The 11,710-nt window shown below is 39.6% G+C and overlaps 1 protein-coding gene across 1 annotated transcript in view; it reads right to left on the reverse strand.

Moving 5' to 3' along the window:
* Window positions 1-11,710, reverse strand: part of LOC143027753 (venom protease-like) — a 34,519-nt gene that overhangs the window by 22,084 nt on the left and 725 nt on the right. Inside the window, exons 2-5 of the mRNA XM_076189263.1 lie at window positions 4,991-5,164; window positions 4,516-4,560; window positions 3,527-3,753; window positions 3,173-3,276 (exon numbers count right to left, since the gene is read on the reverse strand). Coding sequence (XP_076045378.1) covers window positions 3,173-3,276; window positions 3,527-3,753; window positions 4,516-4,560; window positions 4,991-5,164 — 550 coding nt within the window. The remainder of the gene's footprint in view (window positions 1-3,172; window positions 3,277-3,526; window positions 3,754-4,515; window positions 4,561-4,990; window positions 5,165-11,710) is intronic.

Genomic DNA, 11,710 nt, shown 5'->3' on the forward strand with positions numbered 1-11,710 from the left:
TTCAAGAAATACAGGCGTATGTCAAAAGCGAAAATCTCGATATGATAGGAATAACTGAGACATGGTTAAATGGTACAGAGTTCGAAGCTGAATTTAATATTGCGGGATTTAAACACTTTCATCAGGATAGAAACCACAAGAAAGGTGGGGGTGTTCTATTGTACGTTAAAAACAATGTTCATGCTTGTGTTTTAGAGAAAGTGAAACAGGATGCATATGACAGTTTGTGGGTTGAGTTAACCCAAACAAATGGACAAAAAATGAATATAGGTGTAATATATAGGCCAAAGACATTATCATTAGCAGACGACAAACTGTTATTTCAAGAACTGTCTAGTTTCTGCAACCGGGATTTATTGATAATGGGAGATTTCAATTTTACTGACATTGATTGGATGACCCTTGAACATGGCCATATAGGTAGTCGCTTGATTGATTTTCTTGGTGACAATTACTTAATTCAGCATGTAAAAGAGCCCACAAGATATGGAAACTTACTCGATCTTTTGATCACTAGCCGCGAAAGCATGGTAACTGATGTAGAAGTCGGTGAATCTGTTGCAAATAGCGATCACAACTTAGTCAGATTCAAACTCCTAAACAATTTTAGAATAGATACTTGTGCTTCTAAAATACCCGATTTTAGTAAAGCTCAGTTCATAGGACTACGTCAGGAGCTTCAGCTTACAGATTGGGAGGCAAAATTAAACGAAAGGCCTGTAGATCAGATGTGGGAAATATTTCAAAATACGCTCACTAAGATGATTCAAACTTACATTCCTTTTAAGGACAGACGTCCCCCAAATCAGGCTCGCCCAAAGTGGCTCGACAAAGAAACTGAAAAAAGTATTGCTAAAAAGAGACAGGCTTATAAGAAATATAAGTGCTCGGGTGCATCTAATGACTATGAAAGTTATGTATCAATACAGAGAGATTTACAAAAGACAATAAGAAAAAGAAAACGACAATACGAAATGAACATCGCTGATAAATCCAAAGAGAATCCCAAAGAATTCTATAGTTACATTAGAGATAAAAAGGTTGTTAGGAATCACATTGGTCCACTATTATCTGCTGACGGTCAACTTGAATATTCAAATGAAGGAATGTGTAATATCTTAAACAATTATTTTAGCTCGGTATTCGTAAACGAAACACCTCAAAATGAATTCCAAACTGAAACCTGTGAAAAGTCTGGGGTAAACTTACTCACTACGGTAAATATAACAAACGAAAAAATTTAAAGGTGTATAGACAAACTCAAAGTTAATAAAACACCAGGGCCTGACGGTTGGCATCCAAGAATCTTAAAGGAAATGAAAAATGAGATTGTTGTTCCATTAGAAATTATTTTCAAGAAATCCATCATATCCGGAGATGTCCCAAGAGAATGGAAGCTAGCTAACGTTGCTCCCATATTCAAAAAAAGGTGACAAAAAGAAACCAAATAACTATAGGCCTATAAGTTTGACTTCAATCGTAGGAAAAATTATGGAAACTATCATCAGAGATGCTATCGAATATCATTTAGAAAGTAACCGTTTGATAAATGATAGCCAGCATGGTTTCAGACGGAAACGTTCTTGCGTGACTAACTTACTCGAATTCTACAACACAGTTATCTCGAATTATGACAAAAGAAACAATATAGATTTAATATATCTAGACTTTGCAAAAGCTTTTGATACCGTCCCACACGAAAGACTACTTACTAAATTAGCTTTACACGGAATAAGTGGTAGCCTATTAAGTTGGACTAGTAATTGGTTGAATGGTCGAAAACAGAGAGTTGTTTTAAATGGAAAAACTTCTAGATGGAAAAGTGTTGCAAGTGGAGTTCCTCAGGGTTCCGTTCTTGGGCCACTTCTATTCATAGTATATATAAATGATATAGACCATGGACTAAAATCTACTGTTTCCAAATTTGCTGATGATACAAAACTGTGCGGAGTGGCAAATGATCACTCAAACCAATTAGATATTCAAGAAGATTTAGATAAATTACAGCAATGGTCTGAAAAGTGGCTAATGAAATTTAACACAAGTAAATGCAAGGTAATGCACATAGGTAAAAATAACAGTAAGTACGATTACAAGTTATTTGGAAATTCGTTAACAAAAGTGGATAGTGAAAAAGATCTCGGCGTAATTATCAGTAACGACCTCAAATCATCCAAGCAGTGTATTTCAGCCTCTGAGAAAGCAAATAAGATTCTAGGATTGATTGCGCGATCTTTTGATTTCAAAAGTCCATCACTCATTAACAAGCTATATAAATCGTTAGTTCGTCCACATTTGGAATATGCTGTTTCTGTATGGTCACCGAATCTCATTAAAGACATTGACAGACTGGAAAAAGTACAACGGTGAGCCACAAAACTGATTCCAAATATAAAAAATAAATCATACGAAAATCGACCTAAGCACATGAATCTGTTTTCCCTAAAAAGGCGTAGACTCAGAGGTGACTTGATACAGGTCTTTAAGATTTTAAAGGGAATTGACAACATCAAAAGTGACCAAATTTTCACATTGAATGAGAATCAGACAAGAAACATTGGTCTCAAACTGTCCGGAAATAGATTCAATTTGGAAGTGGGTAGAAACAACTTTGCCAACCATGTAGTTAATGAATGGAATAAACTTCCTGCAGAGGCAGTGCAATGTAGTTCAGTTCGAAGCTTTAAGAATCATTTAGATAAATACCTAAGTAAGATGCTGTAATGATAATAATTTACGTTATATTATTTGTTTTTGTTTTGTTATAATTTGTCTGTGATTTTCATCTATTATAAGTTATATGTCAATTTATTATTGTTTACTATTTACCTGTTGATTATTTCAACTATACCTATGCATTTATTTATGTATTTTATTTGTTATTTACATTATTATAGTTTTTATTTATTATTTTATTATTAATATATATTTTTTTTTGCATCCGACTTAGATATGGATCAAAAGGTCTCCTGTCGGCATGCTCCGCCTTTGTAATCCTTTGTAATCCTTTGTGGCCCAATAACAGATCCCTGAGGAACTCCACTTGTAACATTTTTCCATCTAGAAGTTTTTCCATTTAAAACAACTCTGTTACCGAATGTGTTTATATTTTTAGCGCACTACTCGATCTTCTTTGAGTTTGTATGAAAAAACTGAACCCTAAAATTCTTACTCATGAATGACGCAGTGTGCCGCCGTCAGGACCCACTGTTCATTGACGAGAACTCCGTCGCAGTCAAACCTCGGTGATGATGTCGATCCATACCCAAGCAGCGCCTAAAAGGTCCCCAGGGCATGGATTACCAAAGTTTGATATTTTCAAAATTCACAAGTATAACACGATTGCCTTTAGGTGGCTGCGTCCCATATAACGAAGTTAGATAAACTACCAAGTTCTTATCTTCCAAAAACCACGCTAACATTTCGACCATTGTTGCCGACACGGCCGCTGACTTTAGAATGAATTTTTTATCAATGACTGATTTTTTTGACAAACAGAATCACAAATATAAGGACTTATGCTCACCATCCAGGGCCAAGAGTTCTTGAAAGAATTTATGCCATGAAATACTTCTTGTATAAGAGTAACCACTATTCCAGAGAGGTCGTCGATTGCTGAGGGAAATGAGGAACGGGCTGCAGGTGGTTCAAAGCCAGGGAGAGAATCCTTCAGAGACGGAGACGCCAAGGCTCTCGTGATCAAAGCTTCTCCATGAACAACTGACACGGGCTTCGAGGAACTCGTTCCACATGCTCCACAGGTGAAACAGAATCAATACACATGAAAAAGCCACAAAACACCACAGGCAAAAATGGCTTGACTACAAAAGAGGAGACTTAAAATGGCAGAGAAGCTAATTGGAACAGGTTAATGTAGGTCACACAACGTAAATACAATATATTTATAGTATATGATGACTTTCTAAGAACCTTCAACCCAAAAATTAAAAGCTTATTTCTAAAATGAATAATACACGGTCTCAGAAGCATCTAATAGAAACAAAAAACATCCAGGCTTACCAAGTAATGTGTACAGATAAGAAGGGATAAAGAAATTGGAAAAAGTACTGGACTGAGAAGAAGTGAAGAAGGATCAAACTTACTCTGCAATTTTATAAGAAATACACTCAACTAACAGACTTGGACATACACAAACAAGCACTCATGCGCGCGCCTGAGCAATGCAAGAATTACATAACGTTTACAAACAAAATCAAATGTAAATCTATAGAAAGAGTGCATCTGACATTCTAAACAAGAGATGATGGTAACCCTAGGATTAACTGCACGGGAGAAATAAGAAGAGATGACATGAATATATATTTCAGATGAAACCGGTGTACAGGCTATGGCAACTTTGAACCTCCTGAAAAGACCAATGAGTGACTCACCAGTGGAAGTCATAGCAATCACATATATAAAAATGGATCACCACGGGTATCCTGTAAAATACAAATAAATAAATAAAATGAACAATCGAAGCTCGAAGTTAGATTCTCGAATTCGGGTACTCACTGAAACTCAGGGAAGGCGGTGATATGTCGTTGGTGCTGGATTTACCTAAAATAGAAAGAAATGTGACACCTGGTGTAATATATTAATTATTTTCCTAGAATTTTGTTTTCCTCCCTGAACAACTGCTACTCTAGTAATTTGTGCACATATGTGATATAGAGAGAAATACATGCAGCACTTATGAACATGCTAATTCCTGTGACCACACCTGGGCAAATCAAATTGCGTGATTCCGGCATGAATCTCAGGCCCAGGGTCAGGAAAACCACGGGGAGTCCGATAACGCTGCATCTGAGATCGTGCAGGTGCTGATCGATAACTCAGACATCATAGCCATTATTTCTGCCGCACTTAAATTGTTTTTCTGGACCGTAATCAATAATCTCTATCATGAATAACAAAATATGAAGTTATCGGGTGGCAGGCGCCTTTCCTGACCAAGGGCCACATACCAATGGACCTCCTCGATACTTACGTGTTGGGCAGCACACGTAGGGGATGCGCCCTTGAAGAAAGCAGAAGGTGGGTGTGAGTTTGCGGTAGGTCTTGAGAACGAAAGGGCAGTCGTAGATGGATTGGCAAATGCCTCGGAGGTGGGTCCTATGGATTGTGCATTCTTGGGTACCCTCCTTCAACCCAAGAAAATTACCTATCAAAGTGGAAAGTGTCAAAACGATCAATGTGCATTGGTTACGAAAATATCCCCACATCGATCCCATATCTCATTTTATGAACCATATTTGGGTGCAATATACACTAAGCATGTATGTTTATGTTACATGGATATAAATGATAACGGAATAACGAAAGAGAGTATGGCTTGTAACATGATGGAAGCAACCTTTTGTTTGGCTACTTGCCGCATGGTCGGATTGTCGGCGAATACACCGGCTCCCCCTACTGGTGACTCGTCAGTGAGGAGGATGTGTTGGTCACCCAGAAGGAGGAAAAAGAAAACCATGAAAAGGGCAGATGAACTCTGAGTCGATGGTCATATAACCCCAATATGGATCACTAACTCACGTGTTTGCCGTGCGTGGCATCCCTGCAGAGCATGGAAATAGGAGCCCTGAGGCTGACTGATTCCCCGATGTCGTGGTCACGCTGGGGTAGCTGTAGGCATATCTAGTAGACTACAGCACACCGTTGTAAAGGTTACTCAGGGTGATGAGCGTATGATTCTTGTAAGGCTGAAGTGCACTTCAGGTTTCATCTTTCTTATTGCAGTATATGCTTCTATGAGGCATATAACCTTGATGAGAAGATACTCTATACCAAGCTAGAAACTATAATTGACCAGTGCCCGCCACGAGACACACTTAATGTTTTAGGGGACTTTAGTGCGGTTACTGGCACTGACAAAACTGGCTATGAAGTATGTATTGGCCTCCATGGTTCTGGAACCAGGAAGAGCAAAAATTCTCTCCTGAACCTTGAAATGTCCAGAAGGCTGAGGATTGGCGGTTCTTGTTCTGGACTAGAGAATCACACCGACGGACATGGTATAGTGATCCCAGAGGAGTGGCCAAGGAGATAGTTTACATACTTGTTAGAACTCGTTGGAAGATCCTACAGAAGTGAAGGGTTTATCAAAGTGCTGAATTATTTAGGACCGATCATAGACTTGTGGTCACAACATTGAGACTGCGTATCAAATCCAGGAGAATCTCGAGCTGTAACCCACCTGTGTTTCATTTGGAGATCCTCAGGGATGATGTGTGTACCCAGAAATAGGAGGTAGCAATATCTAATCAGTTTGAAGTACTTGGTACTCTTGAGAACCCTGAAGAACTGTGGGACACTTAAACGTGAAACGCTGAAAAGCTGCCGAGGAGTGAGTTGGAGAACGCCCAAGGTCGAGAAATGGTGTAGCGTCGCGGGAGACACTAAAGAGTACAGAATTGGGTCGTGCTGCAAAAATGAGAATGGATAAAGAGAGGTACCTTGAGGGAATGAATGAGGATGTTAAGGGACGTCCAAATATGTGACCCAGAAGAGCACAATCCAAACAGCCGATGGCGAGATAGTGTCAGGTATGGAGGGGTGTAGCCCCTTAGCCGAATACTTTGAGCAGTGGAAGAGGCGTGTCCAGCTTCTTCCCTGTAAATTGAGGAGCGAAGCAAGGGTGTGGCCTCGCCACAACACTTTTCAATACCTGCATGGGCTGGGTACTGGACAGAGTTGTTGATGAATGTCGTTGCGGAGCATCTATTGGCAACACCAAGGTCACTAACCTTGTATTTGCCGATGCTACTGTCCTTCTTGCAGAGTCGTTGGAGGCCCTGGTTACAGCCTTCGGGTCACTACACAGGGAGTGAAGACCGCTTGGACTTCAGGTCTCCTGGACCAAGACCAAAGTCCAGGATTCTGGGGTCATACTGGATTACAGAGTTCAGTCTCTCCTTGCATGTAGCGAGGAAATTGAGGTCTTGGAAAGCTTTACATACTTTGGTAATGTAGTGCATAATAGTGGAGGGTCATGTCAGGAAGTACTTTGAAGGATTGGCATTGTCCATGGTGTTATGAATTCACTCAACCAGAGTATATAGCGCTGTCGTATTCATCCGGGAGGAATAAAATTTGAATCTTCTAGTCACTTGTGCTCTCCGCCTTGCTGTACAGCTGTGAAACATGGACATTGAAGAGGCGTCTTGATGTCTTTGGTACCAAGTGCCTTTGGGGAATCATATGGTTTCACTGGAATGACTTCATATCAAACCAGAGACAGCTGTGAGACTTAGTCTAGGCCAGTTATCAGCATAATTCGTGAACGTCAATTCTGGTTATATGGACATGTGGCAAGTTTCCTTGATGTTTATCCTACTCACAGGGTTGTCTCCACAAGAGACAGCCCTCGATGGAGGAGACGAAGATGACGCCCACAGACTGCATGGTTGGGCCAAGTTGATCGAACCTGCCGGTAGTTGTTTGGAGTGGGAAGGGTGATTGCGTGAAAGCTTGCTAGGAGAGGCCGTGGAAACTGGCACCTGCGTGTGAGTGAAGCAAAGTGCTCTCTGGTGTATGCCTCCAAGTGATGATGATGATAATACATGGTACAATCTTTGTTGTCATCGTCATCGTCAGCATGTTGTCACTCATAATGAGATGGTTAGTGATAACACAAAAGTTAACAAAAACCGGGATCACACTAACCTGTGTCATGTCTCATTTTCCCTCCAGTATACTCACTCATTCGATTGCCTAACATATAATGTTTGTTTTTAGTTAATTCTTTCATCACGATGACACCTTTATTTCGTGTTCTGGATGGCGCCAGACGATTTCATTCAACCTCTGGCGCAAGGATTTGATAAGAAACATACCCAGACTTCTATAAAACACTATATGATAAATGAATTGCAGTCAATCGCGTTTTCCTCTGCAGAGCCCCCACTTCAGTGAGAAATCTCGGAGAAAACTCGAGGGCCGAACCTATCACATCGTGTTGGAAATGTTTTGTATGATTTAGATCAAGATGTATTTGATGAGTTCATATTATAAGTCCTTCTCCAGGGTCGAACAGTATTTGCAGAACCTTACTGTAGTTTCAAACATAAAAAAGTTAGTTATACCGTACCTGATTGTGGGTGAGAAAACTAACGTCTTTTAATATGTCCAAGATTTTCTCCACCTCTCTCCTCGATGCACACTGACCAGGTAGTAACCAAAATTTCCCTCTGAGCATCCTAACCCCTTCGCTACAACAAAGACTTATAAGGAATTTGTTCTGGCTAACAAAAAGGCAGCTACGATAAAATAAATTCTGTAAACGAAATATATATATATATATATATACATATATATATATATAATTTATATATATATATATATATATATATATATATATATATATATATATATTATATATATATATATATATATTGTGGAGCCGAAAGAGGAGGGATGGGCAAGATAAAGTTAACAGACCACAGTGGAGCAGAAGGGAAACATTACTTATCACTCAGAGCATTAAACAATAACAGGAAGATATAATAATGAAAGGCTGATCAGAGGAAGATACAAAAGTAGAAACAACCGTGGAGTTATAATGTTCCAGAAAGAACTTTGACTGTTGAGAATGGAGCTAGGCCGTTGAAATTACATGTAAAGATCAGTAAAAACTGAGATCTGTGGTGGGATGTAGAAAAATAAAACTGATGAGAACTATCCGTACTGGAAAGTTGTTAGCAAGACTAAGAAATGTTAATAGGATGAAGCAAAGGCACTGAATTAAAAATAAAAGAAAAAAAAGATCCTACAAAGTAGTAGAGATATTGTGAGGCGGTACTACACAGAATTGAGAAAGCAGGCCATTTAAGAACAAAGGAAAACAAAAACATATATCTCTATATTATATACTGAATTAAATACTTTTCAAGATACATGAAAGGTAAAATCGAGGAAAGGGACTAGGCATTTTTTCCAACAGAGACAAAACTTAGAGAGTTAATTTTAGACGAATCGCAAGACCTTAGGCTACAAGCATATGGAGTAGAGACAGAACAGAGAAAAGAGAAGAGAATGTGGAAAAGGAAGGGGAAAAAACAGAACTGGAGGTAGAAACGAGAAGAAACAGAGTAGGGGTAATAAGGAATAAGGCAGAAAAAAAAAAAGGAAAGAAGAGACGGAACAGGGAAGAGATTAAACACAAAAAAAGAGAAGGAAGTGACAGAAATATACAAGGCGGTGAGATGCGAGAAGAAAAGGAACAGAAAAAAGAGAAGAAAAGGGGCAGGAAAGAGTATATTGTAGACACCCGATCCTGACCCGTACTAGGTATGGAACTGCATAAACAATTCTTTGGGTATCGAGTATTCAGCATATATCTTAATGCAGTGTAGTTCCGTAATGATTGATCTTTTTTTTCTGAACAAAATTATGTCAAGATAGAGTTGCTTAGTTCTAATATATCATTGTATAAGTGCGTGCAATCAACCAAGCAGTCAGTTAGAGTCCGCTGCTGAGACAAAGGCCTCGCCCAACTTCTACAAATCACACGAGTGAGAGGTGTGTGTATGTATCTTACGGGAAGTGAGTACAGTTCACTTCCCTCGTGTAGAGAGCGCGTTCCTGATTAGCCCCAGGTTGGGCATGAGTGTTCTTGTTTATCCCCAGGTTGGGTTTGAGAGTCAAGAGAATGGATCCAATGGCGGTGCGAGGGGGGGGGGGTAGGCGGGCGGGTGTTGTACTATCTTTCTCCCTCCAAGCATAGCTCTGAAAGCAGAGAATTACGTGATTTGGGAATTGTGTGTAAATGTCAGAAGTGTAAACCCACTCACCAGCGTCAGCGAAGAGGCCAGGGCGTGGGTGCGGACCGGTCGGCAAGAGAGGCTCCCCAATTCCTCTCTCGCAACCAGCCGTCGAAGAGTTATGGGCCCTGAATCAGAGTTGAATTGTGGGCCCCCGCTAAGCCAGTGAGCAAGTGTGCGTGTATCTCTCTTCTTCCAAACACAACTTTGAAAACAGAGAATTACGTGACTTGGGAAATGTGTTTATTTGTCTTTGGTGTAAACCCACCTGCCGACGTCAATGACGAGGTCGCCCTGTGCCAGACCGGCAGCAGCGAAGGAGAAATGTCTCCTTGCCGCCACAGGCCGGCGAAGATTCCTGACCGCTTGTTGAGTGTGCTGGAGGGGAGAGCGACGTCCGACCTCTACGAGTGCTGTGTAGGTTATGTCTGAATTTGTTTTGAGATTGCCCATCCGCCATGACATAAATTATGCATACTGAATATTTCAAAGCTTTGTACATGGTATGCAAATAATGTTACATATAATTACATTTTACAATATAAGGACTATCCTTGTATGTGACACAATATATACAATATATAATTTTGGTTATACATACATACATACATACATACATACATACATACATACATACATACATACATACATACACCAAAGGGTTTTTCCCACTACATGGGGGGTAGCCAAAAAGAAAAAAAGTATAGAAACCACTCACACCCATTCCATTTCCTATATTTTCCACTCCCCTCCACCCTCCTCCCTCCCTCTTATCTTGGCACCTCCTGGATGACGGGTCATCCCTGCATTCTGTCCACTGCCCTGGGTCAGAAGCAGTGTCGCATTTTGGTTATAGTTGACATGTATAATTGCTTGACCAAATTTTTTATTATACAACAATGGTATATGCGTTAAGGGGACACTGCAGAAGTGGCGTGTTGCCATAAATGTTTACTGGAGGTAAACTATCTCAAAAGGGAATTACCTGACAAGATGTTGACTAATGACAACGTTCCTCTCCGGCGTTGTTATTATTTCACTTAATTTAAAAAAAAAAAGGTCAAATAACTGCATTATGTGATACCAGTTTTCGTGAGTTATTTCCACTCAAAGTGTAACTGTTGTTTACTTTCCTTTTTTATACCAAATATCTATACGGATTTCCGAGCTTCTTACGAATCGTCCTAACGGTCTACAAAGTCCTGATCACAGCCTTCTAAGACTTCATAATTGTACGTAAATATCATCGGAATTAAAGCTATGATAGTTCTAAGAACTGTTACAGTGTTTAATCCATGTGGTAAGCATCCCAAAAAAGAAAGGAAAAGTAATATAGAAATATATAACAAACAGATCACACATCTGACATATTACCGGATTGCGGTAAAAGTGCAAAGAGACCATAATTTCATACAAACTTTGTTTTTCTTTCGAACTATCATTACTTTACTTCTCAGTTGGGCTACTGGTCAGGAATAGAATGCTGTTTTTGACACAAAACAACTAAGATCTGGCACTAGCATGTTCATTCTCTATGAAATTCACAGTACTCCCGAATCAAGGCAATGTACTAAAAGCAGATCTTTTAGGAGTATAGCATCATTGGTTTGTATAAAAAAGACGTTACAACTGGCTAATACATATTTTGTAATATGGAAATATAATGAAGTTTTTACCTATTTGTCTGGAGGGAAGTTTACAAAGTAATCACAACTATGAGCTATGAATTTGAAACTTGGGAATTGACGACGGCGATGAAGACAAAGCTTAGAAGTACACAGACAGCAGAGATCAATACTGGGAATAACACTAATGGACAGGAAAAGGGAAAAGATGAGCGTGTGAACTGGAGTAGACGTAGAGGCGATAAGGTGGAACTGGGTAAAGAAAATATTCAAAAAGGAGGATGGAAGATGAATCAAGTGTGCTACTGATTGGACGCCGCC

The sequence above is a fragment of the Oratosquilla oratoria genome, chromosome 8 (assembly GCF_046742065.1).
Source record: "Oratosquilla oratoria isolate Oo_2021 chromosome 8, ASM4674206v1, whole genome shotgun sequence".
In the NCBI taxonomy this organism is placed as follows: Eukaryota; Metazoa; Arthropoda; class Malacostraca; order Stomatopoda; family Squillidae; genus Oratosquilla; species Oratosquilla oratoria.